This window comes from Planococcus citri, chromosome 2 (assembly GCF_950023065.1).
Source record: "Planococcus citri chromosome 2, ihPlaCitr1.1, whole genome shotgun sequence".
In the NCBI taxonomy this organism is placed as follows: domain Eukaryota; kingdom Metazoa; phylum Arthropoda; class Insecta; order Hemiptera; family Pseudococcidae; genus Planococcus; species Planococcus citri.
This window is the reverse complement of record NC_088678.1, coordinates 71,848,102-71,875,402: the sequence shown is the minus strand read 5'-3', so window position 1 is coordinate 71,875,402 and position 27,301 is coordinate 71,848,102. Positions and strand designations below refer to the sequence as shown.

The 27,301-nt window shown below is 37.0% G+C and overlaps 2 protein-coding genes across 3 annotated transcripts in view; one reads left to right on the top strand and one right to left on the bottom strand.

Moving 5' to 3' along the window:
- Rpn2 (Regulatory particle non-ATPase 2) overlaps window positions 1-27,301 on the top strand; it is a 397,281-nt gene that overhangs the window by 48,561 nt on the left and 321,419 nt on the right. The gene's annotated exons all lie outside the window — the stretch shown is intronic.
- The window catches only part of 5-HT2B (5-hydroxytryptamine receptor 2B), a 172,264-nt gene continuing 164,468 nt past the window's right edge, over window positions 19,506-27,301 (bottom strand). For both annotated transcript variants that reach the window (XM_065352889.1, XM_065352888.1), the window contains exon 6: window positions 19,506-23,783. In XM_065352889.1, the coding sequence (XP_065208961.1) occupies window positions 22,694-23,783 (1,090 nt within the window). In that variant the 3' untranslated portion in view covers window positions 19,506-22,693. The remainder of the gene's footprint in view (window positions 23,784-27,301) is intronic.

The window sequence follows — 27,301 nt, the reverse complement described above, 5'->3', positions numbered from 1 at the left end:
ATTATATGTAGTACGTCTCGTATTCGTACAGCGTGACGGCTTCAATTACCAAGTCAAGTGGTGTCGAGCAAAGTTACATACTCGTGGGATTCATTTAAACGTATTATACGGAAGTTTATACTCCAGTTACGTCTACGGCCATATGCTCGTATAAGCTAATAAATGATACAATATGTTCGACTAACTCGCCAAGTTTTTGTTTTGTTGCGCGAAATTATAACCCCCCGGATTTGGAATCGGAGTAGGCGAATGTGTTGCAATCGATATTTAAGTGGAGTTTTTTAGACTTGGGGCGGAGTTTACCCCTTCCTCTTGATTTTTTTGGGACAATATTCGGAAAAAGTTGGAAGATCGTGCTTTTCTGGCAGATTTACCAAAATTTTATGCTTCTTATCGAAAATTAGCCAGTTTGCTTTTTTCCTAAATTTTCAGAAAGTCTTGTTTTTTTGCAAGAAATTTTGAAAAGTCTGACTTGGAAAAAAGTTTGGCTTTGAAAGTTTTTGCTTGTTAGTCAAAATACTCAAAAAATTACCTACTGAATTACCAATTTGAAAAAATCTGATTTAAAGCTGTTCTTGCTTTCGGCCAAAATTTAGAAAAAGTGATGCTTTTTCAATAAAACTGCAGAAATTGTTAATTTTTTTCCAAAATTGTCAGAAAGTCCTGTTTTTTGCAAGAAATTTTGATAAGTCTATTTTTTTGAAAGTTTCTGCTTTTTTCTAACCAAAAGTGTGAAAAGGACGTACTTTTGGCCCAGAGCTCTGAAAAAATTTGATTTAAAGCAGTTCTGCTTTCGGGCAAAATTTTACAAAAAGTGTTGCTTTTCAATTAAAACTGCATCAGACAGTGTTGTTTTTTGTCAAAATTGTCAAAAACTGCTGCATTTTTCGGTGATTTGTCAAAATGTCTGATTTTTTGCCTGAATTGTCAGAATAGTTTCGATTTTTTTCCAAATTGATCTAAATGTGTAATTTTTTGGCCAAAACTGCCAAAAAGTACTGGTTTTTTGTCAAAATGATCAAAAAGTTTGACTTTTTTGCTTAAATTGTTAAAAGTCTTGTTTTTGCGAAAAATGGTTCAAAAAATGCTGATTTTCTGCTGAAACACCCAAAAAGTACTGTTTTTTTGTCAAAATGATCAACAAATTTGACTTTTCTGCTTAAATTGTCAAAAAAGTCTTGTTTTTGCGTAATGGTTCAAAAAATGCTGATTTTCTACTGAAACATCCAGAAAATGCTGATTTTTTTTGCCAGTGTTTGGTTTTCTTACATTTTTGCTAGAATTGTCAAGAAATCTAATTTTTATCAAAAATGGCAGGAGAAGTGTTGGTTTTTCGCCTAAATTGCCCAGAATTTTCAAAAAGGCCAATTCTTTAATATGAATTCTCAAAAAAGTCTTACTCTTTGTCCTTAGTCAAAAAATGTTGCTGTTCTGACAAAACTACCCGAACAGTTCATGTTATGTTTTGTCAGAATGCTCAAAAAGTCTGATATTTTTTTTTGCCAAAATTTTCAAAATCTCCTGATGTGTATACAAAATCTCAGAAAAAGTTTTAATTTTTCGCCAAAATAGTGCAAAAGTCCACCATTTTGGTCAGATTTGTCAGAAAATCTAATTTTTTGCCTGAATTTAGTTAATGATGTCTTATTTTTTGTCCAAGTTAGCCGAAAAGTGTTACTTTATTGGCAAATGAGTCAGAAAACTGATTTTTCTTTCTAAAAATTGCCGGAAAAGTGCTAATTTTTTGTTCAAGTTGTTCAAAAGTCAAGCTTTTTTACCAGAATTAATTTTTTTTTTTGTGACAAGATCTCCAAAAAAATTTTAATTTTTGCCAAAATTGTCCCAAAGTGTCGATTTTTTGACAAAATTGTTCACAAGTCCTGTTTTTTTCCTACTTATGCACTTGGTGATTCGAAGATACGTATGCCATAAAAGGTTTACGAGCTGATGTGGCTTTAAGAGGGAGAAGGGTGGAGGAGGTGTGTCAATAATTTATGGTTCAAAAAAAAATTGATCGTAAATGAACATCCACAGGTCAACTGAATCAATCATCTGACTCAAAATAAGAGCTCCTGGCGCAGAACCCGCCTCTCATCAGATCGTAAAAATACGTTTTTCATCTCTAATGTGCACTCCACTAAATGGAAGATCCTTCAATTATAAAGGGACGAATTCATTGACTTCATAATATTTGAAAAAAAAAAAACATTGAATGAGATCAAAAGACACCAGAGGTCGACGAATTGATCATTTAGTTCAAAATCATGACTCCTGGCGCAGAACTCGCCCATCTATTGCATTCGAGTTTAGAGCTATTGAAACCTGGAGTAAAGGTAGAAAAGGGTAGTGTTCATGGAATTAATTCACTTGATAGGCAAAACTTTGAAAGAAATCAAAGGACCGACATACAGCTCGTTTGATTCGCCTAATTCGCTCAGATTTGAAGCTCCTGGCGCAGAACCTGCCAATCACCAGATCGAAAGGAGCACATATTTTCGTCTCTTGATGAGCATTCCAGGGATTTGGAGATCCGTCAAAGAGCACTTCAATGAGTTGATGAGGTTCAGGAAGGAGGAAAATGGATCGTGTAATTGAAATTCATCAACTGAAAAAAATTTAATGAATTTGAAAGACCCTAGAGGTGAATTGAATTCAAAATCGGAGCTCCTGGCGCAGAAACATGATACTGCTTTCATTTTAGATGAGCATGAGAATTCAAAAGATTTACCTACTGATTTGAGATCCACACAGGAAAATTGTTGAGTTGATAAGCATCGGAGGGGAAAAGGATCGCGTGGGTGAAATTCATTGATTCGATTGCTTTTCTTTAAAAAAAATTGAAGGGTATTAAAATACCCTTGAGGTCAACTAAATTCATCATTTACGTACTTCAAGATCAATACTACAGGCGCAGAACTCATCCATCATACTTAAGCTAATGAAGAATTGAATTTCCATCAAAGGCTTAGCGAAGAAAATTTATGAGCTGATAAGGCTCAGTGTCGTTCTACACTATTCTTGAAAACAGTCTGAATTGAATCGAAGTGCGCACATTTCATTTGGTTAGCCCATTCAACTCGAAATTTGAGCTCCTGGCGCAGAACCCCCCCCCCCCTCTTCAACCGCTCATCAAATCGTGAAGAAATGTATATTTTTGCTTCTGATGAGCATTTCAGGAAATTTGAACTTTGAATATCTGGTGAGGAAAATAAAAATTGAGAGCTCCTGGCGCAGAACTCACTCCTCATAAAAATGTAACGGAATTTGAGTTTTCACTTCTCCATTCATGCTTCAGTGATTTGAAGACAATCGAAAGATACCCCTCCCCTCCTTCTCTCACCGGTTCATCTGAATAGTGCATTTATTTGGGAATTGGATCTCCTGGCGCAGAATTCACCAATAATATTATGATGAAAAAAATTCGTGTTTTCATCTCTCGGTTATTTTCAAGTAATTTGAAGGAGTTGGCAAGGCTCTGAAAGGAGCGGTTAAGGGTTGCATAAACAAAATCTATCAACTTTGCACCAACGTCAAATTCGAGTACCTGTGCTAAAAAAAGGACGAATTCATTTGAAACTGAAGTTATTTTCCAAGTGAAAAAAAAAGATCACTTGAAATGACATCAAAATATCCAAGTTCATGAGTTGAAAATTTTACTCCACAATGCTTCAAAAATTGATCTAAATCAACCCCCTCCTGCGACAGTTTCCATTCAAACAATATTAAATCAACATCAAGCAAATCACCCTACAAGAACTAAATCCACCCGAACCTCATCTATAAAAATACTCCAATTCGTCGACGACATGTTAAGAACGACAGAATAGGTAACACACCGGCTAGGAAGACCTCGAAACGCAGGCAGGGAGAACCCACGAGCAGTCCCATGCTACGCCACGACAATAGAATAAATTAAACGTAGCAGATAGCTCTAGCTCGCTTTAGAGCTGCTTAAAAGAGAGAAAATTTCTCTTCGAAATAATAGCCGTATACCTCTGGGTAGATCCTAATCTCGCTGTGGAAATTTCGCCCAGCTCGGCGTGTCGCGTCGAGTCGTAAAAGCGAAACAGAAAGAGTGTATAAAAAAAATAAACACCGAAATTAATTACGATTACGATAATTTACTACCGTCTAGGCGGAATTAAAGAATAACAACGCGTCATTTTCATTCTATATAGCGAAACAACACCTTACACCGCTTCGCGCTTGTTTCGCCATCATCAAGCCTGTGCTTTTCATGTCCTCCACGAATTTTTTTCAAACCTCGTGTACGTCTCTTTCGCGTATTCTCTTCGCTCTGTTTGCACAGACATCATCATAGCACATGTCTGATCTTTTTGCACAGTCGAATCCAGGCACTTACGTATCTCGCTGCTGTCGTTGGTTTTTTCTATTCTTCCTAGATAATTTAGTGATGCTGTCACATACTCCCTGGTTTTCCTTTACTTCACGTCTCCCAACACAGGTAGGTATTTGCTATTTCAATCATTTTTATAGTGAATTTCATAATGTCTTTTCACGAAGACTTTATAAAATAAGTTGTTTTTGGTTTTTAACCTGTTCGGCAATGGATTGTTTACTACGCGTTATTTTTTTCACTCGACTATACACGAGCAATCGAATGAAATTACGACGAATATTATTCGAGTACAGGATGAAAATACTTTACGCATACTTTTCTTGGTCCCCTTTACCTTCTCGCTCCGATCTACAGCGTTTATTTTTTTTACGCAGCCTGCCGAGCTCTGGATCTTTCTCTGTTTTGCAAAACATGGTACGTTGTGTTTACTCGAAAGAATCTTATAAACGTAATATGTACAACGTAGGTGTGCACGTCATTTATACCTACATGTAAAGAATAAAAACCTGGTGGTTTCACATCTTCGAGAATCCTCGTGACAATTTTTTACTCTCTGTAACATCTCCTACACAATTTCTTGTTTTCTTTCCTCTCTCTGACAAACAGCAGACAGTGTAGTAAAGAGAAATAGCACACTCATTTAACAAATTCACTCATCACAGTCACCTCTCTGCCGCCGTTCTTTCGCACAGCTATGCGAATTTAATTTAAAAAAAACACTCACGCAAAAAAGCGTGAGATAACCGGCTTTTCAGAATTGAAAAACGTATTAAAAACATATTAATTATATTTATATCAGTATAACAGTTTTATAAATATAAAAAAAATATCTACATCGTAATCAACTTCGGGTCAGTTATTTATTCACTAGTTTCTCAAGTATTACAATAGCGTAATTAATTTTAAATTTGCATAATATTTCAATTCATTGAAATAAATTTAAAAAACAAATAAAATCTCAATAAAGCATATTTGGATATTTCATATTGTTCTTTTTTTCGAGGGTGTTCATGATTCAATTATGACTGGAAAATTTTAAAATTTCTTGGGTTAAGTTTTGATTGTGATTTTAAACATTACCACGTCGTAATCAACTTCGGGTCAGTTATTTATTCACTAGTTTCTCAAGTATTACAATAGCGTATTTAATTTTAAATTTGCATAATATTTCAATTCATTGAAATAAATTTAAAAAACAAATAAAATCTCAATAAAGCAAATTTGGAGATTTCATATTGTTCTTTTCAAATAGAATTCATAACAATGTCTTTCAATATGCAAATTTTAGTATTAAATTGCTTTTAGAATTTAATAGATAGAAAATCTGACGTCATATTCGTATTCAGCGTTACAAGAAACGTACTATTTCATGTGTCGCACGAACAAAACACTTTATTTAATTTTTACCCCCTTTGGGGAGGTGCCGGGGGCCATGGATGGGGTCCAATCAAAAATCTGACGTCATATTCGTGTTCAGCGTCACCGAAAACATACAATTCGATATATCACATGCCCCAGATTTTCTTTTGAAAGTTTCACCCAAAATTGGGGGTGGGGGTGCTCCCCCTTCGTCAAAGAGTCCCATCTCGAAACCTAAATATTTCGAAACAAGAAATAAACTGAGAAATCGTTTGGGTATTAAGACAGACATTGGTGTTTGCTAAGCAAAACATTTATGCTTTAAAAAAAAATAGGTGTACCAAAAACAAAACTGATGAGGAAGTCTGCAAAAGTCTGCAAAAATGCCACCAAAAATAAATTAGGCCTACCTAAGCTGAACTGTCAGAGGAACACGTGAACCGACTTTCCATCGAGTTCCTAACAAGAAATAAACTGAGAAATCGTTTGGGTATATTAAGAAAGATGTTACTGATTATTGCTAAGCAAAATATTTATTCTTAGAAAAAAATAGGTATACCAAAAACAAAACTGATGAGGAAGTCTGCAAAAGGACGCAAAAATGACAAAAAATATCACTTAATCTGAAATATCGAGGGAACGCCTGGACCGATTTTAATAAAACTCGAAATCTCAAAATTTCGGCAATACACCAGTCGGGAGGGATAAAGCACTTTGTTCAAAATTTCATAGGTTTCGAGTTGACTCTGCCACAAAATTGGTACATAAACACATATATATATATATATATATATATAATATATATATATGTATATATATATTAACTTTAAGGAAACCTGAAAAAAAACTAATGGTCCCACAATGATCCCAACACCCCAAAACGCAAAGAAAATTTACTCCGGACCGAAACTGTCACAGTTGAGACAAATACAGTACCTGACTTTTCTTCGAAAAGCCGGTAATATCGGGCGCGCGAAAAAGGCGAAACTCAAGATGCCGACTAAAAATCCCCCTCGCTCGGTACCTGCCGCGTCTGGTAAGATTAAAATGGAAGTTTTTGCCAGAGCTTGGTGCGAATACCGAAAGATACAGTACTAGTATTTGCTGAGGGTATTCTGATAGCGCGGCACAGGCTACCTCCTCTCCCCCCCCCCGTCGACATCGTGCATACCCCCGCTAAAAATAATGACTTACCTATAGCCGGCTGCTGCTTAGGTTATCGCTACTACAGCTCACAAATGCTATACACAACGTAATCCTTTTATCCTTCGTTTATAATAAGAATATAATTAAAAACGAAAAGCAAGAATCAATTATTTCTTAAAACGCTCGACGATCTTCTACGACGATTTATTAGCATTACATTGCATCGTAGGTATATAAGGTGTATAAAATCAAATCAGAATTTCGTAGCTAATATGACGATGCGCATATTGTTCCTATACGACGACGGTGCGTTGTTTGAATACAAACAGGATTAACAGGCTATGATCTATATACGCGCAAATTAGACGCCATAAAGTTCGCTAATTTTGTCTAAATTATTCACACGTGCGTTGCCAGAGCGATGAGGTGGAAAAATTTCATTAAAATTCCATATACGAGATGTAATATGACAAACAGGACAATGTGCAAAAGTAAGACTTTTTGTGAGACATTTTTTCCAATGTTTTGATTTACGTAAAGGAAGGAATCGGATCGAAATTAACTCAAAATTTTTTCTCGCCAAAATAATTCAATTTTTATAGAAACAGAAAAATACAAAAACGAAAAAAAATTCTCAAAAAAAAAATAAAATGAGAAATTTTATTCGAAAAAAGGTGTTTTCTCTATTTTCTCCAATCATTATGGCAAAAAATGTGAGAAAACCAGAAGAAAATTCGCTATTTTGGATTGAAAGGGGAAAAAAATATAAAAAAACAGGGTTTTTCGTCACTTCAGCCTACACAGCGAGATACATCACCTATTAATACAAGAATGAACAAAACACATCGCCAAAAAATACAAAATAGCCCAGTCAAATAGCGGGAAAAAATGGGTGAACCCGGACATAATTGGGATCAAAGTTTTTTTTTGCGAATATTGTCTAGGATGGTGTAGTGAACAACATACTAAAAGCCCCCGCCCCTACCCCTAGAGCTAATCCCCCCACAGTGGATCAAAGCCCCCCAAAATCCGTTTTTTGTCAAAAAATTACTTTTGAGTAAAATGAGCACTGATTATTTAATCTCTCCTCAAATACCTATCAAATGAGCTATCAACCAACTCCCTAGCCCCAAGGGAGGCGCTACGACCCCTCAAAGTGATGTGATTTCAATTTCATGACTTTGGGTCTTGAAACCTGTTCTAATCGATCAAATAAAGTCAAACTTGGGGAATGAGATTACTTTGGGACCTAAAGTCGACCCCTAGGGTGAGGGAGGGTCAAATTCGAAAATTACGGTAAGGTCATTTTTTTGGAGGGCCATAATATGGTCCCAAATGAATGAAAATGGTCCAAAATCATATCATTGGTCAGTACTCCGATTGTGATCAACATATCCAAATTTCAGCTTTCTAAGTCATCCCCACTTCTTTTAAGGAGGAAAAAACCGAAAATAGGGGTAAAATGAGGGGGTTTCCACCTAAATTCCGCCTTAAATGGAGTGGGAATGACCTAGGAAGCTGAAATTTGGATATGTTGATCACAATGGGAGTACTGACCAATGATATGATTTTGGACCATTTTCATTCATTAGGGACCATGTTATGGCCCTCCAAAAAAATGACCTTACCGTAATTTTCGAATTTGACCCTCCCCCACCCTAGGGGTCGACTTTAGGTCCCAAAGTAATCTCATTCCCCAAGTTTGACTTTATTTGATCGATTAGAACAGGTTTCAAGACCCAAAGTCGTGAAATTGAAATCACATCACTTTGAGGGGTCGTAGCGCCCCCCTTGGGGCTAGGGAGTTGGTTGATAGCTCATTTGATAGGTATTTGAGGAGAGATTAAATAATCAGTGCTCATTTTACTCAAAAGTAATTTTTTGACAAAAAACGGATTTTGGGGGGCTTTGATCCACTGTAGGGGGATTAGCTCTAGGGGTAGGGGCGGGGGCTTTTAGTATGTTGTTCACTACACCATCCTAGACAATATTCGCAAAAAAAAACTTTGATCCCAATTATGTCCGGGTCAAATCGTAATTTGACTGGGCTAAAAACAATACGAAGTAATTTCTACGCCATAATCAATGTTCCACCTTCCCCCATTAACAACGTAGAAAAGCAGCCTTACTGATACAATTTTAACGACGAACTAACGACTAAAAGCTTTCTATCATTTGTAATGTCCCGAGGCTGCACGCAACTACAACATACTGTATAGTAACAGAAGAAGACGAGTGGAAATTCGCCAAGTCTAGTAAACGAGTATAAAATTAGAGTACACAACAAAGTCTAAAACTATTCGTGAAAACTTTACTATAATATGATTTTCCATCAATGAGACGTAGTATACTACTAAAAGACAATATTCGTCCTAAATTTTGAAACAGAACATACTCTTGCGTATTTAGCAAATTCGCCATTTCGCAATCTTATATGTATACGACACAATTCTGCATTTCTCTCTTTTCCCCGCTTTACATTACGATGATACGGTTTCCATAAATTCATCTTGTTAGGTAACAATTTTCACAAAATTCGACCAAGCTCATTTTTTTACTCGCCTCCGCCAACTTTATCAACTATACAACTACAACGGCCACGTGTACGTATACATCAAAAACAACGTTGTTTCGGTTCGTTAAGCCAATTACACGCCGCCCTGCGTGATCCGTCGACTCGACTAGAGCGTCCATGCTGTGTAGATGTAGAATCTCCTTCATCGTCATCGGTGCGAAGGCGAAGGCGAAGGTATATAGATTTTCGTCGCCGACGAATTCACGAATACATCAATATTCTCGTTCGCTAGCTTATTCACGACTACAACTCAACCGTATACATGAGCATTGAGCATGATTCAGATTCGTTTACGCATTAACATAATAATATGTAACCAAATATGTACAAATACGATGGGCCAAATTATCGCTCGCCAGAAGTTTTGCACCAAAGTTTGCCGTCGTCGTTCTGATTGAACGTCTGAATGCGAGAGAGAAAAACTTGGCGAATTTGTTCGAACCGAGAGCGTAGGAAGGCAGGTAATTGGACACGAATTTATACTTTAATATTTCCACAAGCTGCAAAACGGGCTTAGAAAAATAACGATGTCGTATTTCAATACCTACAAAGCCAATTAACCTTACGGGTGGGTAATTGATCTCTTAGGTATACTTTTGCCTTGGGGAGGGGGTGGGGTGGAATTTGAGAATTTTGGCTCGTTCATTCATCATGATTCCCATTCCCTTCCCACTGAATAGTACACCATTAGTGAAAGTCTAAAAATTGAAAAATGGATTTCAATATCTGAAATTTTTGATTTCGTGTTCTTTGTTCGAAATCAATGCCCTTGAAAAACATCAAAGTACGAGAATAAGCAAACAGCATTGTATTCGAGTTCAATGAGGTCAAAACCTTCACAATGAAAAAAAATTAATGATCATTCAAAGTTCGATATAAAATGAGACAAAGCAGAACTTTTTGGTAACTTGGGCAAAAACTTTGCACTTTTTCAGCAAATTGGGGAAAAAACCAGACTTTCGACCAATTCTGGCCAAAAAGCCACAATTTTTGGAAATTTGAGCAAAAAGAGGCGGACTTTTTGAAAGAAAAAACAACAAATTTTAGGTAATTCGGGTACATATCTGAACTTGACATTTTAGCTGTGGCAAAAAAAATTCGACATTTCTTCACCAATTTGCGCAAAAAGCAGTACTTTATTTTACAATTCAGGCAAAAAATCATACTTGGAAATGTTGCAAAAAAAATCAGAATTTTTTGACAGCTTTGTCAAAAAAGCAACACATTTTGACTAATTTGAACAACAAAAAACGCAAGACTTATGAAAATTCATGTAAAAAAACAAACTTTTCAAAAGTAGCAAAAATGCAAGATGTTTGGATGATTTTTGAAAAAATTAGTACTTCTAGCAGCTCTTCCGTCAAAAAAATTGTTCCAGCTTTGGCATAAAACTGACCATTTTAGACAAATTTACGCGAAAAGCAAACCTTTTTTGTAGACAATTCACAAACTTTTTCAGAATCTGGAAAAAAAACTGGACTAACGAACAATTTTAGTAAAACATGAACTTAAGCGATTCCAGTCAAAATTAGAACTTATGACAGTTTTGGTCAAAAAATCTGACTTCGTGATAATTCTGGCAAAAAAAAGGAAAAAATTCTAACCAAAAAAAAAAGTGCACTTTTTTGGAAAATTTGTGAAAAAATTGGCACAATTTGGCTCATTTGGGCAAACGACAATTCAGGAAGAAAAAATTAAGACTTGTTGAAAATATATTGTGATAACCCTATTGACAATTTCAAGTGGCAGAATGCTAGCAACAGTGCTAGCATGACCATGCTAGCACTGGTTGCACCATTTTGAACACCTTTCCTAGCATATCTGCTAGCAAACTGTTGCCAGCACAATGCTAGGAAAATGATACTAGCACCACGCTAGCAGAATTTTTCTAGCATTATGCTAGCGATGGTTTGCTAGCAGATATGCTAGGAAAGGTGTTCAAAATGGTGCAACCAGTGCTAGCATGGTCATGCTAGCATATTTCCAGCATATGCTGGCATACAATTGGCATAATTCTAGCAGGGGGACTAGCATTATGCTAGCGTCAGTTTGCTAGCAGATATGCTAGTGCAGGTGTTCAAAATGGTGCTACTGGTGCTAGCATGATCTTCCTAGCTTTTTGCTAGCATATGCTAGCATGTGTATAATATGTATAATGCTAGAAGTGCATTAATTTCCTTATAAAAGAATAGGGTATTTTTAATTATGGTACGTTTCCCAAAAATATCCAAAAATGGGCAATTGCCCTACAATGCTAGTTTAGAACTAGCATTGCACTAGCATCTTGTGCTAGTATACACTGAGTGATTAGTTTGCCAACTTCACTCTTCTTAATTTAAACAGGAAACTGTATTGAGCTTATATTCACATTGACTACATACTTCATCTAAGAGAAGTTAAGTGTATCATGATAGAGAACAACGCTAGCAATTTGCTAGCATTATGCTAGCACTTGACTGCTAGCACCTGGATAAGAATGTCTTCCAACAAAAATCCAGCACCATGCTAGTACTTTGACTGCTAGCTTTACCAAGGTTAGAATAGCGCTAGCAGTAGACTAGTGCAAGTTTACCTGTGATTGTATTTCTAGCATGTAACTAGCAGATTGCTAGCATGCCTTTTGCTAGTTCACCTCATGCTAGCACCATTACAGGGTGCTAGCAATGCACTAGCAATATGGTAGTAGTGACTGCTAGCTTTATTCGGTGGTTATGCTGCTAGCATGTAACCAGCAAATTGCTGGCCTGTCTTTTGCTAGTTCACCGCATGCTAACATCATACCAGTTCTATGCTAGGATGAATTTTCCAATAAAATGTCTGCTGGCAAAGTGCTAAGTGCTAACACCATTCTAACTGGTAATCTGCTAGTTGATTCCATGCTAGCACCGTGCTAGTATTCTGCTACTAATGCTAGAATTCTGCTAGTCAAATTGTTGATAAGATAATTATTCTGCTAGGATTAACTAGTGCATGGCTAGTGTACTTTTTACTAGCTCATATCATGCTAGCAACATGGTAGCTTTATGCTAGGAGAAACTGCCAGCATTGCTCGGTAATTATGATGCTAGGATATAACTAGCATATCCCTAGCATACATTTTGCTAGATAATCTCACATTAGCAATATGATAGCATTATGCTAGCAGGGACAACTGGCATTACTACGTAATTATGAGGCAAGGGTTTGACTAGCACATTGCTCGCATACATTTTGCTAGCTCACCCCATGCTAGCGATATGATAGCATCATGCTAGTATGAACTGCTAGCATCACTTGGTATTTGAGGGGCAAGAGTTAAACTAGCATATTGCTAGCATGCATTGTGCTAGCTCATCTCATACTAGATATATGATAGCATTTTGCTAGTAGGAAATGCTAGCTTCATTCGGTAGTTATGTTGCTAGCATGTAGCTAGCTCATTGCTAACATACTTCTTGCTAGTTTGTATCGTGCTAGTAATAAGCTGGCATTTTGCTAGCATGTTATGCTAGTTCATTTCATGCTAGCATAACGCTAGTATCATGCTAGTTTCCTGCTACTCATGCTAGGTGGGTGCTACTAATGCTAGCATTCTGCTAGTAAAATTGTCAATAGGGAAGGAACATTTAAAAAAAAAAATTAGCAAAATCGGTTCAGTAGGAGAGGCTGGCGGACTGTCACCAGATTTAACAAATTCTTTTAATATATATGATGATGATGATGATGATGATGATGATGATGATGATTATATGAAGTAGTTTTCATGATAAGAAATCAATTAATCAACATTTTTATTTTGTTTCTTTTGTTTTAGGTGAGTGCTGATTTTTTATTCTATAAACGGATGAAATGGAAGACGAAAATGAGTAAGAAAAAAAATCTATCATTGCATTAATATTGGTATGAAGCAAAGACCATAAAATAAGATGTGACAGTGGGCCAAACATCGGCGAATTTATTCTGTCATTGCTACAGGGTGTCGAAAAAAGTATTCTCATCTGGATTGATGAGTTAAAACTGTTGTAGAAGTATTCGAGTAATTCTTAGAGTTAAAACCAACGTGAATGGAGTTTTAAATTCTCGACGAAAGATTTCCAAGTGACACCCACACATTTCGCATTCTTTTTCTCCCTCGAAATCAATAGAGAATTGTACATAGAATATGTTTAGACTCGGAGTGAATGGTGAAAGGTGTCAAAAATTGGGTTAAAAATACCGAAAATTGAATGTAAAAGTTTCTCGTACAGAAGAATAGACAACTGGTGGTCGTCTGTGGAGGCTTAGTCAAGTTTTGATAATGTGTAGGTTTGTACGTGACTTGAGGTCGATTCTGTTTGTGTTTCCTCTTTGGTATGGTCGCTTTTTGTTCAAAGGAAGTAGGTTTTCGTTGACGATGACGTACGAAAATCATATTATCGGAATTCTCGCAACAATCCAGTGCTCTTCGTATATATAGAAAGAACGAAACGCGTGTACGAGTTCATTGCGTATAACTGTAAATTCTTATGACCGAATCGAATACTTTATTGGGTTAATTTTGAAAATTGCCTTACCAACGTACCTAATATGTAGATGTAGCGAGTAGAAAAAAAAAAAGATTCGGGTATCGATAAATTTCGAAACATTTAGTATCGATTTTACGTACCATTGCTGCTGCGGTCGCGAATAATATTTTAAAATACGCAAATTACCTTCGGATCTGCAGGGATAGTATACAGCTCAAGCCAGAAGAGAAAGCTTTTAAATTTTATTTATTCCTAGTCTGGGTATTTTTTTATTATATTTTATTCATTTTTTCTTCTTTTTTTGTGTTTGTGTGTGTGTGTGTGTGTGTGTGTGTGTGTGTGGGGAAAAAATGGAAAATACTCGGTTATCCGACAGCAACCATCGGAGTAGTAATTTTAATACTAGTACAGAGGTTTTCTTTATTCGACTCGGATAGGGGATGAGAAAGGGTTTTTGTAAAAGAGCGAGAATTTTCAAAAGAGTGAAAAAAGGTGGATATTTCTTTCTTTTTTTTGAAATTTTCATTGCGCTGCGAATATTTTACAGAAAGTTTTTGTTACCGGGTAAGCGGTTTTAATGCTTAGAACCGATTCTTTTCCCCGAAGCGAAAAATATTTGACGAATGAGCCGTTTAATAAGCTCCCTCTCCTGCTTCTCCCAAGGTATACGTATACGACAAAGATGTGCCCGCCAAAGGAGGGAAAACCATTAGAAAGAGTCGATTGTTGTACGGGTTGTGAGATTTTTTCCTTCTTCAACGTTTTGTATCGTTTGTAAGAAAGCTCACTTTTTTCGTTGTTTTTTTTTTCACTCGTTTTTTCTTTCTTTACTTAAACGTTAATCGCCGCGGCGCGTTTTGCAAAATTGCTACTTATATAAGACGCTATATACAGTTGGAAAGTATACACAATGGTGTATAAACAATAAAACTCACACAGACTCGTTCTACTCAGCTGTTGAGAATTAATTCGGTTGTTTTAATTAATTAACAAGAACGCGTTAATTTGTTATGGTGTATAAGGTGCACTTTGTCGCTTGTCGTGTTCCCCTGCCTTCTTGCCTTCTTGCCTTCTTTTCACCGATCTTGGCTTCGTTTCCGCCTCTCTGTATCAGTTCTTGAATTGGTTTTTATTTATTTAACGTACTATAAAGCGAAGGGGTAGGTACAGTGGAAAGGTGTGACTTCACTGCGTGGCCTGGCATGTGAGAGGAAAAGGAGCTTGGCTGTGTTGTCAAAGTGTGTATAGTATTTGTCCCCGAAGACCTCGCAAAATTCTTCCGTAAGTGATACGTAACATGTAAGTATGTTACAGAAGATAAAGCCATGTGACACAACACCTGTGAGCATAAAGAACGCGAGTAGGCTGATGAATGATTTAAACGGAATTAATTTTTTCTTCGTCGAGTTCAAATGGGGTAATTTTCTATTCAAATTAAACCGTTTTCAGATGACTTTTCGACACTCTAGTGCCTTTGAGAATGTCGATTACTCTCTAAATGAAATTTTTTTCTACCTTCGATCGCGTTAATGGAAACTCGGCATTGCATGGGCGTTGGTGTCGAGTGGAAATTTATTTGGCAAATTTTAAGTTTCATTTTGCGATAGTGTTCCTGAGAAAAGGAGTAGGTACTTGAGAATTGAAAGGTGCTCGTTTTGGGTGATAATTTCGTTCTAATGAAGGCTTAATTGATCATTTTGACGAATATTTTTAGCCGTGGGATGTTTTCGATGAGTTTTTTCGAAGGTGACTTGTTGTGTCGAATGTTGACGTGTATTGAAATTTTATATGAATTTGAACGTGAATTTTTTGCACAATGGAATCAGAGTGGTTTCAACTAGTGAATCATTTTTACCATCTGCAGAGAGTGTTGTAGAACGATAGAATCGGTTCTCAAGTAACACTGATTTTTTTAAAATTTATTTCTAGACAATTTTTAAAGAATTGATTAATTCGTTCGCGAACGATTTTTCAGATTTAAAATTTTTGGGGACTGTCTTTTGTGAAAGCAAAATATTCAATTCATTTGAAGAAATTTACTCGTTCATTTTTGTTGATTCAGAGAATCGTTCGCGAACGAGTCTTCATTTTTGAAAATTTTGTGAGCAGTCTTTGGTGTAAACAAAGTGTTTCAATGCATTAGCGACCGATCATGTATGTGAAAATGATTCGTTCGTTCTCCATTTATTGCAAGAATCGTTCGCGAACGACTTTTCATCATTGGAATTTTCCAAGACCAGTCTGTTGTAAGGGTCAAATGTTGAATTCATTTGCGGACGATCACTTGTGGAAGTGATTCGTTCGTTCTTACTTTGTTCAGGGAATCATTCGCGAACGATTTTTAAATTGTCGAGGCTGATCTTCGGTGACGACAAAATATGTATTTAATTCTTAAGCGACCGATTCTATATGTGAAAATGATTCGATTATTCTTCTTCGATTCCGAAAATCGTTCACGAACGACTTTCCACCCATGAAATTTTCTGGGATCAGTCTTGTGTAAAGATGGCATGTTTAATGCTCTTACGAACGATCATTTGTAAAAATGTTTTGTTCATCGATTGCTCATCAAGAGAATCTTTCGCGAACGACTTTTCATTTTTGAAAACTTCTCAGGCAGGTCTTCTATGGAAGCTAAATGTGAAATTAGTCCGCGAACGATCAGTTCAGTGATGTGGAACGGAAGTGATTCGTTCATATTCGATCGATTTAGAGAATCATTCGCGAACGATTCTTCAAATTTTAGAATTTTTTGAGGATTACTTTTTGCCTGGCGAAATATTCAATTGCTGTGTTATGTTGTGTGAACGAACATTTGGGAAAATGATTCACTGAATCCATTCTTTGCCGATTCAGAAATTCATTCGCGAACGATTCTTTACTTTTGGGATTTTTTGTGGCCATTCTTTTGTGAAAACAAAGCGCTCAATTCATTGGCGCTCTTTTCTTCATGGAATCGATTCTTTTTGTTCATTCTCCATTTATCCGGAGAATCATTCGCGAACGAATTTTCGTTTTTGAAATTTTCCGAGACTGCTCTACTTGGAAATTCAATCGTTGAATCCATTTTCAAATAATTACTTGGTGAAAGTGATTCGCTTGTTGTTGATTGATTTAGTGAATCATTCGCGAACGACTTCTGCATTTTCGGAATCCTTCAACCGATTCTTTGTAATGGCAAAGTGGTCACTCATTTCGTTCTCCGTTGACCCAAAGAATCGTTTGCGAACGATTTTTCATTTTGTTGAGATTTATTGTGGTCAGAACGATTCTTTATTTTAGGGATTTTTGTGGGCAATTTTTTGTGATGTTTAAGTGTTCAGTAATAACTTTCGTTAGCGAACGAGAAAAGAAAATGATTCGTTTCGTTCATTTCCCATTGATTCAGAGAATCGTTCGCGAACGAATTTATAATTTTATAATTTTCGTATTCAATTCATTTTGTGAACGATTTTGCCCATTTATAGTTGACTCAGAGAATCATTCGCGAACGTTTTTCAAGCTGAGTATTTTATTAGACCAATGTTTTGTGGAGGCAATAAAAATGAAGTCATTTGCTAGTGATTATTTTGTGAAAATGATTGACTCATTCTTTGTTGAATTGGAGAATCGTTCACGAACGATTCATTATTTTTTGGATTTGCGGAAGGGATTTATGAATTGCCCAATTGAGCTTTTGAACTTTTATTATTGAATTGAAGTTTTCGCATCAATGATTCGTTCATGTGATCTCTCGTTCGCGACTGATTCAAACTTCAAAGTGATTCGAGCGAATCGTTCTCGAACCATTCATTCGTTGCTCGTTGGTCAAATTAATTCAGCTCGTCATTTTTTGTATCAATGTAATTTTCTAATCGTTCGCGAACGATTCGTTGAGTAAGAGATTCGTTTGCTCGTTCTTTCGTTCACGTTCACGAACGACTGAGTTATTCGAAGCAATTTGTATTCGATTTTTTTCTCATGGTAGGGTTTCAAGAATGTCCAAGTGAATGATTCATTCGTTCGTGAAGAATTCTTCAAAAAATGATTCAGTCGTTCGCGAACGAGTCGGTCTTATTTTAACTATATCTTTGAAAAACAATCAAGATTTTTTTATATGAAGTACTAGAAAAATTGCTTCATTCTTTTTTCGCTAACGAAGTTTTCGCGAACGATTCAACGTATTTTTCATCGAGTACAATTCGCTCCTCAAGTATAAAGCATTTTACATACGTATAACAATCACTTGGAAATCTTTATTCAATTTGCGAACGATTCGTATCTGAAATTATCGAGAAGTTTCTCTTTTTATTATGCAATTTAAAACTCTCCCACGTGCTCGCGATAGTCGACGTAATAACAAATTCCTATCCAGTGAAGAGAGAGAGAGAAGGGTTCCACGAGGGAAAAAATTCGCGTCCACGATACAAATTACTTACCCTCGGTTCGTCTCAGTATGCATTAAAATGTCGACCCAACAGTTCATGGAAGGAGAGGGTGGTGGAGTAAAAGGGTACAGAGGATTTAGACTGGCCGAAAAATGGGCTTAACTTCAAATAAAACGAGATACTAAATCACAAGTAACTATAGGTAGGCAGCCAAGGGGAGGGGACCAACGTTATAACCGAAGAATACCTAGACTACGTAAAGGTGAGAGCGGGGAGCAGGGTTCGTTGGACCAAAGTGAGTTTTTGTTTTACACGTTTAATCTTGTCGACTTTAATTTCACCAAAGAAACGCTACCCAATGCGATGGTTGCTCACCTGGCTGCTCAACGTGTACATAGCAGGTACACGTGTTTGAGGGCGGTTTGAGCAGTGTCAGGTGTCAGGTCGATTGTATAAATAAAAAGACTCGTTGCCAGCCTGTTTGTGTGTTTACGAGAAAGAGAGACGAATTAGTCGGCGTGCGATGGGAACGAGGAGGCGAATAATCAAACTTGCAATTGTCGTCCGTCGAATAAATAAACACTCGGTAGAGAATGGCACGAAATTACTTTTCTTTTTATCTCATTCCCCGCGTTCGTGTTTCAAGTTGGGAAATTTTGGCTTTGGAGTCCGTTTGAAAAGGATCGTGCTAAATTCAGATGGCTTCAGCAAAATGACGTCACAAAGCTCGTATACCATCTACAAGTTATCGATAATCACCATCGACTATTTTGTTGTGTTTTTCATGTCTAATTGAAGTCAACTGTTGGATTGATTTGAAAAATGCAACATAATAGTCGATAGCGATTATCGATAATTCGATAGTGCATGAGTTTTGTGACGTCATGTTGCCGAAGCTATTTGAATTTAGCGCTATCCGTTTGGGAAAAAGGGATTTGAATCGGTTGATGGCGAATAGGGCGAGAATAATTAGGCTTTTTCAGGAGGCAGATCTCTCGATTAATATAAATAGCGTTCGGTTCGGATACGGGTGCCTCTTTTTCGGCGCGCGTGCTTAAGAATCCAGCAAGTTAATGCGTATTTGATTGGTAGTGCGAAAGTGATAAGAGGTACTGGGTAGAAGGATAAGCCTAAGGATCTGCGGAAGGTTGACCTTTGCCCACGTACCTAATTGGTTGTAAATGTGAAATTTGCATAAAGGGATATTTGGCAAATTACGTTTTCGACTATTCGTTTATTTGTTTAATTAAAAAGTTCAAAGGTACACGCAAGTTTACTAAATTATTCCATTATACACAGTTAAAGGTTTCCACCTTTTTTTTTCTCGAAGTTTTTACGCGTTATATAGTACGTAGGTGTCGTTATAGGTATTTACAACATACATGTACACTCATGCGAGAAAGGTAGAATTTTTTTTTGTTTTACGTAAAAACCAGTCGTAAAAATTATAAATACGTAGCGTACAGTGTTGAAACGATCAGTCGTAGAAGTAAAACGATAGCAAGTCGTTTTAATCGTGCGGAGAAGAAAGAAAACCCGCGAGATACGAGGTCAGTGAAGTGTGGAAATTGTCGTCGAGTTTGGAGAAATTCGAAGAGCATCGTTCATTTTAAAAAAAATTAATAAAAAACTGATTATTTTTGGTAGATTGACTCGTGATTATTCTGCAAAGAACGATATGATTCTTTTTCGAGTGATTCATTTTAAACGAAGATTTTTCCCGGAAATTTTCTATTGTAACAAGGTTTTTCTGCAAAAATGTATTTATTCGTTCGCGAATGATTCATTCGTTCGTGAACGATTCTGAACATTTTTCAAAATATTTCACGTCTGATAATTTTTTTGAATGTAAAAAAATCAAATTTCATTCGTTTGTTCGCGAACGAAATCTCTATTTTTGAACGAATCATTCGCGAACGTTTAGAATAGTTTCAAATTCTGTTTCGACTTCAGCGCCTGAGTAATTTTTTAAAACAATCATTTCACTGAAAAATGATTTATTCATATTATTTCTAAATGAGTTGTTTTGAACGTGATTCACTCGTTCGCGAACGACTGTTGGATTTCGAGCGAATCATTCGCCAAAAATGAGAAATTTCTTCATTTGCTGTTTAATCCTTTTTTTTTTTTTTTTTTTGAAAAGAATGAAAAATATTCAATTGATTTCTCGTATTTCAATGACGAACGAAATGATTCAGTCGTTCGTGAACGAAAATCTACTGTTCGAACGAATGATTTTTAGAAAACCAAAGATTTTAAAGATTTTTTCCCCTCAAATTCTCTGTCTGTGAATACGTTCAGATCATGTCTAAATGAGTCGTTCAGGAAGTGATTCACTCGTTCGCGAACGACTGTTGGATTTCGAGCGAATCATTCGCCAAAAATGAGAAATTTCTTCATTTGCTGTTTAATCCTTTTTTTTTTTTTTGAAAAGAATGAAAAATATTCAATTGATTTCTCGTATTTCAATGACGAACGAAATGATTCAGTCGTTCGTGAACGAAAATCTACTGTTCGAACGAATGATTTTTAGAAAACCAAAGATTTTAAAGATTTTTTCCCCTCAAATTCTCTGTCTGTGAATACGTTCAGATCATGTCTAAATGAGTCGTTCAGGAAGTGATTCACTCGTTCGCGAACGACTGTTGGATTTCGAGCGAATCATTCGCCAAAAATGAAAAATTTCTTCATTTTCTGTTTAACCTTTTTTTTTTGAAAGGAATGAAAAATATTCAATTATTTCTCATATTTCAATGACGAACAAAATGATTCAGTCGTTCCTCGTTCGTGAACGAAAATTTACTTTTCGAACGAATGATTCTTAGAAAACCAAAGATTTCAACGTTTTTTTTCCTCAAATCCTTTGTCTGTGAATACGTTCAGTTCATTTCTAAATGAGTCGTTCAGGAAGTGATTCACTCGTTCGTGAACGAATGCTCAATCTTCGAACGAATCACTCTAAAAATTGATAAATTTTTTAATTTGCTTTCCAGATGTTTTTTTTTAACAGAGGGAGAGTTAAGTTCATTCTTGAATCAATGACAAACGAAATGATTCAGTCGTTCGTGAACGAATATATAATCTGTGAATGAACGATTTTTTTTCAATCTTTTCCAAATACTTTTTCACTGAATGCTTTTACGTAATTTCTGAATGATTTTGATTTGTTCAGGAAGTGAATCACTCGTTCGTGAACGATTGCCTGATCTTCGAGCGAATCATTTTTTTTAAAAATGAGAAAATTTTTCATTGGCTGTTCACGCATTTTTTTGAGGGGTGAATATTTTGTGCATTCTCGAATCAATGACGAACGAAATGATTAAGTCGTTCGCGTGATTGAACGATTTGTCTGCGAACGAAATTTTTTTCAATTTCTTTTCGATCCTTTTTCAGTAAAGTGAACCCATTCACATAATTTATGAATAATTTGTTTAACAAGTGATTCACTCGTTCGTGAACGATTGTTGAATCTTCGAACGAATCATTCACTCAAAAATGAATTATTTTTCCCTTTTTTCTAATTTTAGCAAATTTGAGTCACTTTTTTTCAAAGCAGGGTGGTAGATAAATGTTTTAACCATTCTTGATTCATTCGCGAACGAAATGATTAAGTCGTTCGCGTACGTAAATTTTTTCTATTTCTTTTCAATACTTTTTCAGTGAACAAATTCGCATGATTTTTGAATAATTTGTTTATGAAGTGATTCACTCGTTCGTGAACGACTTTTGAATATTCGAGCAAATCATTCGCCTAAAAATGAATCATTTTTCTATGTTTTTCCAATTTTAACTAAGTAATTTGAATCACTTTTTTTGAAAGGGGGATGGTAGGTAAGTAAATGTTTCAACGATTCTTGATTCATTCGCGAACGAAATGATTCAATCGTTCACGACTGGTGAATAAGAGAAATTTTAGTTGAATTTTGAAAATACGATTTTGTAAAACCTTCAAACCATTCCTTACTGACCTTAACAAAGTGATTCATTCGTTCCTGAACGAAATCCAGTCTGACTGAATCTTTCGAACGAATTAGTATAATATTAGCAATGAATCGTGTCAAGGTTGTTTATTTTCCTCTCACGACAATCCGGCGATTTGTTTAGTTCGATCATCGTTCAATTCATACGTTCGCGAACGAATTTTTGTAACTTCGAGCGAATTATTCATGACAAAAATGACTCTGATGTTTGGTAAACATTTCCAATCTGCGAATAGATTGAATAAATATGCATCTTATTTATTTCGTATCGAAAACTAACTCTGTTCCACACTTCGATAACCTCGTATCTCTGGTCTCGTTACAAAAAATAAATAAATAATAACAAACACAAGGAAAGAGTATAGATTTATGGGGCGAAAAAAAATTGTAGAAGGGGTTAGAACGACGCGGTACGCCCATCACTAACGCTTGACCGGCTTCCATCGATGTCTGCGATTACGACGATATTTACACATCAGAACTTTTTTGAACGCTTGTCGAAAAACCTTGTTAAAAATAGTGTAAAATATCGGATTGACCATGGAACTAGCGTACCCGAGCCAGGTGGCGATGTCGAAGATCCAAGGCGGTATTTGCTTCTCGCATGAATCGCAAACGGCCGGAATCAGATTGAGCACGAAAAACGGCGCCCACAAAATGACAAACGTGAAGAACACAACGCCCAACACCTTGGTGGCCTTCTGTTCGAGCCTGATGATCCTACCGTGTTTGGTGGTATTCCTCATCATAACGCTGGAATTACGTCCATAAGGCCGGGCGCTGGAGCTGGACTCGTTGGTGTTGGCAGCGACGGCAGCGATTCGCGTACTGGCTGCTCTGGAGATACGATGACGCGGATCTGGATCGTTGGATAGTTCGGATGCAACGGTAACTGCCTGCTTGACGGTGGCACTGCGTCGAAGTCGATCGCTACCCGAGCTGGAACCTGGAGCTAGCGATACACTAGTGCTACCAGTACCACTGGCGCCACCTCCGGTGAAACTAGATCGTCTGTTGAAGATACCGCGAGTACCTCGAGGCTCCCATTTGACCAGCGAAGATTTCGGACTGATTTCCGAGTAAATGATGACCACGTCTCGGAAATTCCGGTCTGGTTTGGCCGGTTTGCCGAAATACGGACAGCGACAGGTGGTCGGAGGAGCGTCTTCGGATCTGGAGGGTGATTTGTTTCGCAGACTGTTCTGGATTGTTTTTAATTTAATGGCGGCTGCGGTGAGAGCAGCGTCTCGGTGATCTGATGCCGAATCCGAGTGAGTGTGGGGGATATGTTCGGTAGAGTGCCACGTTTTGGAGGGTGGCATTCGTCTGGACAGGTTTAGAGGATCTGGTTTGGCCGAATCGACTCGTCGCAGCAGAGATTCGCGAAACGAGGCGCTTCTTCGGATGTGACGCGAGCTTGGCTGGCGACTCGGGAATGTTTCGGTTTCGTTGATGGAACGTTTGCGAAACGGGAACGTGTGGTCTTTGAATTGTCTGCTGGTTTCTTCGATTCTGAAATCAGAACGGCGAATTGATTAAAACGAGAGATTATGTGCTTTCATCTTTTCTAGGGTTATGAAAAAATGGCCAACGATAGATGTATTTTTTCCAGATTCGAACAGAGAGAATTTTTCCACTTGAAGTGTTCCTTTATATTTTGAAAATCAATCTCAGCCGTCCTGGAAGGGTGACCCCCCCCCTTTCCCCTTCAATATTGTTCGAATTTTCTCCCACTTTTTGGAAGGGAAAGACAAATTTCTGTTTACGAGACTTTCTTACTCTGTCTGATGGTATTTTACTCGATCTAGCTGAAGGAAATTCCAGCTACAAGCTCGAATATGAGTAGCTTTGATCGTCGACGAGACGCCGCTATTGTCGCAGTCAGAAAAAAATCTATCCCGTAGAGAAAAAAAATACCAACCCGGGAGACAATTCAGTTTGAAATATTTGATGGGGCGAACGAATAAGAGTTTCATTCGCTGCACCTGAATAGCTGCAGGGAGCGCGAAATACAAACAAGTTGGAGACGATGATGAGAGACAGGTCGTTACGGAGGTATTTGAAAAGTTAACGCGGAAAAAAAACTTTCGAATTTCTTAATATTAATTACAACATCGGAGAATTAATGTTAATGTTGCGTAGAACAACGGTTTGAAAATTATTTCGCCGTCGTTTTTAATGTGAGAAATTTAATTTAAGAAAATTACGTTTTAAAAACGGGCAATTTTTCTAGATTTTTTTCCTCCACGTTGATGCTATAGCTGGGCTATAGTACGAAGAATTCTTCTTTCTTTCGTCGTGTATTTTTCCTCCTTCCTGGCCTTTCACGTACCGCGAAACACGCCGCCGTGACCGTTATCTCGTCTCCGGTGCTTCTTTTTCTCGCATGTATTTCATCCCTTCCTCACTATGGTGTTTTTTTCTTCACTCTTTCGAACGAAACCATGGTTTTTGAAAAAGGCGAAGATCCGAAGAAGAGAAAAAAAAACGTATTGTATCCGGACGTTTGTGTTATTAAAACACGCGGCTGGTACTTGGAAAAATGATTTTTATTAATTAAACACCCTTGGCCCTATCCTAGCCTATCGTGGAGGCTCGTATACTTCTTTTTTTTCGTACACTTTTCTCTCCTTGTTCTTATGTGATACGCGCAGCACTGCCGTAGTAATGTAATTTTATAATGGGTGAAAAACGCCTCCGCCTCCACCTTCACCCTCACCACTGTCGACCGATACCGCAATCTAAACGTTATATACGCGAGGGCGAAGAAGAGGTGGAAATTTCACCCTTCGGTAATGTGTTTATAAATCGCGAATGAAAAAAGGCGCGAGTGGGATTAATTAAAGAGTAATCATTGGAAAATAGATAGAAAAAACGAAAAGAAAAAACGAAATTAGGTCACGATTTAGGGGTACCTGGGGGGTGAGAGGGATGGCCATCGGATCCTTCTCGCTCTAGCCGACCGAATACCTACTACACTAGATGGAGAAAGTTTCTATCGGCCGACTCGTCTCTTCGCTGCATCCACTCTACTAAAAGCGAGATACGTATTTGTACGATAGAGAGAAAGAGCTTGATTAAACGTTGTAGCCGGCGAAATGAAGAATCGTCGTTGTGTGGAATAGTGTGAAAGCTCTTTTGTACCCCACAAGATTGGCAGAACGGGTTTAATTGAGTTCTAATACAAAAAAAGCATCATACCCTCGTATACTCACCCGAACCCTAGTACGATTCGACGCCTGTTGATGATAAAACTCATCCGTAGTGTGTTTATAGCAGAGAGAAAGGCTTAACTCGATCGAGATTTTTTTCTATCCTCATCCGGTATACAAATCGAGAATGTGGAAAACGTTCAAGTTCTCGAATGAATGCAGTTTAATCTAATTTTTTCCATATACCCGTCCTCCTCATCTCGCTGAGGCCGTTCTTCGTTATTTTAACGTTCGCCAAACGTCCTCCTCATCGTCGTCATTCGTCGATGCGAAACGAAATGTAGACGAGATAATTATTTCTTCTAGCGATAATTTATATTTGTACCTATATTTCGTTTTTTTTCTCGGGACGTTTATACTTGGTTTCTGTTCGTTTGGCGTGTACGATGCCTGCGTGGATGATATTTCATTACGAGTGGTTTTCCGCTTCGTGATCTCGTCTAGAAGGAAGTAAATACCTCGTACATGTTGAAGGAATTCCTCGTTAGGCTTACTCACGCGATGAGATGAGATGTAAAAAGTATTAGGGGTTGGAAGAGGTGAATTAGTACGAATCGTAAATTCGGAATTGCACGTGGTGTTGTTATTGTCTTCTCGGGGTATTAAAAAAGTCATGCGAGAAGTTTCCTGATTATTAATTTTGAGGTAGGTGGTACGATGAAATGACCAAAAACGTGATGAAAATTTGCAGTGTGTCTATTTTTGGACGGTCCAAATTCGCAAAAAAGCTGATATTTTGAAAAAAGTTGCCAGAGTTGTGAAAAAGTAGCGATATTTATCAAAAATTCTTCAAAAAATCTCTCAAATAGTCTCAACATCTCAATATTTAAAACTGTTCATATCGTAATGTAGAATGTTATTTCATTGAATTGAATCAAGTTTTATTTTTTTCATATCTTCATCTCTTTGGAGTGATTTAATTCGTGCATTGTTTCATATCAGAAAAAATAACTATGAATATTGAAAATTGTGCCAGTTCAACCCCCCCCCCCCTTCAAAAAAAACAAAAATCGAAAATCGTGAACTTCGTCCAAAAGACCTAAGTTTTCCTCATTAAAAGTGTTGGTGGGAGGGGGAAAGAGGTAGGTCGCCAATTTTGAATCCACAATTTCTAAGAAATGCTGTCCAAATTTGAAATTTTTTGGCTCTGAACATACCACAAAATTCAAATTACTTTTTCGATCCTAAAATTGGGGAGGGGGGGGGGGGGTCGAAAAACTGTGGTTTTCCTCGATTGCAACTCGTTTCGAATGAAAAATTCGGAAAACGTTCAAAAAAAATGTTTCAGGGTGTCAAACAGGTCTTTTGAGTCAAGAATTGTACTTTTTTTTGCTTGATGGGGTTTCTTTTCCAAAAAAAGTTGGAAAAAGCTCTTCTTTTTGTGCAAAAGTCATTTCTTTCAAAATTTCCAAACCGTCATTTTTAATAAACAATGAAAAATCTCGTGTTTTTCATTTTTTGAACGGTGAAATAATAACTCTTGGACATGAAAAAAATAACAAGTAGGTGCTTTGAAAAATTGTTGTTGTGTTTTATTTGCTTTCTTCATATTGTTTTGAAAATGAGGAATTTTTGATGGGGGGGGGGGGGTATTGACCCATTTTTTTTATTTTGAAAATGTCTATCCAAAAGGACCTTTTTTTTTGGTTCTGAGATTTTTTTAGACACTCCGATATTGCAAAGCACCAAAAGGTTTGATCACTTCACGTGATGGAGGAGGTCTTCAATGACTCAAAATTGAAATTAAAATTTAAAAAATGGCAATAAATCATAATGTTCAAGTCCACCTAACTGGGAGAATAAAACGCTTTGGAAATG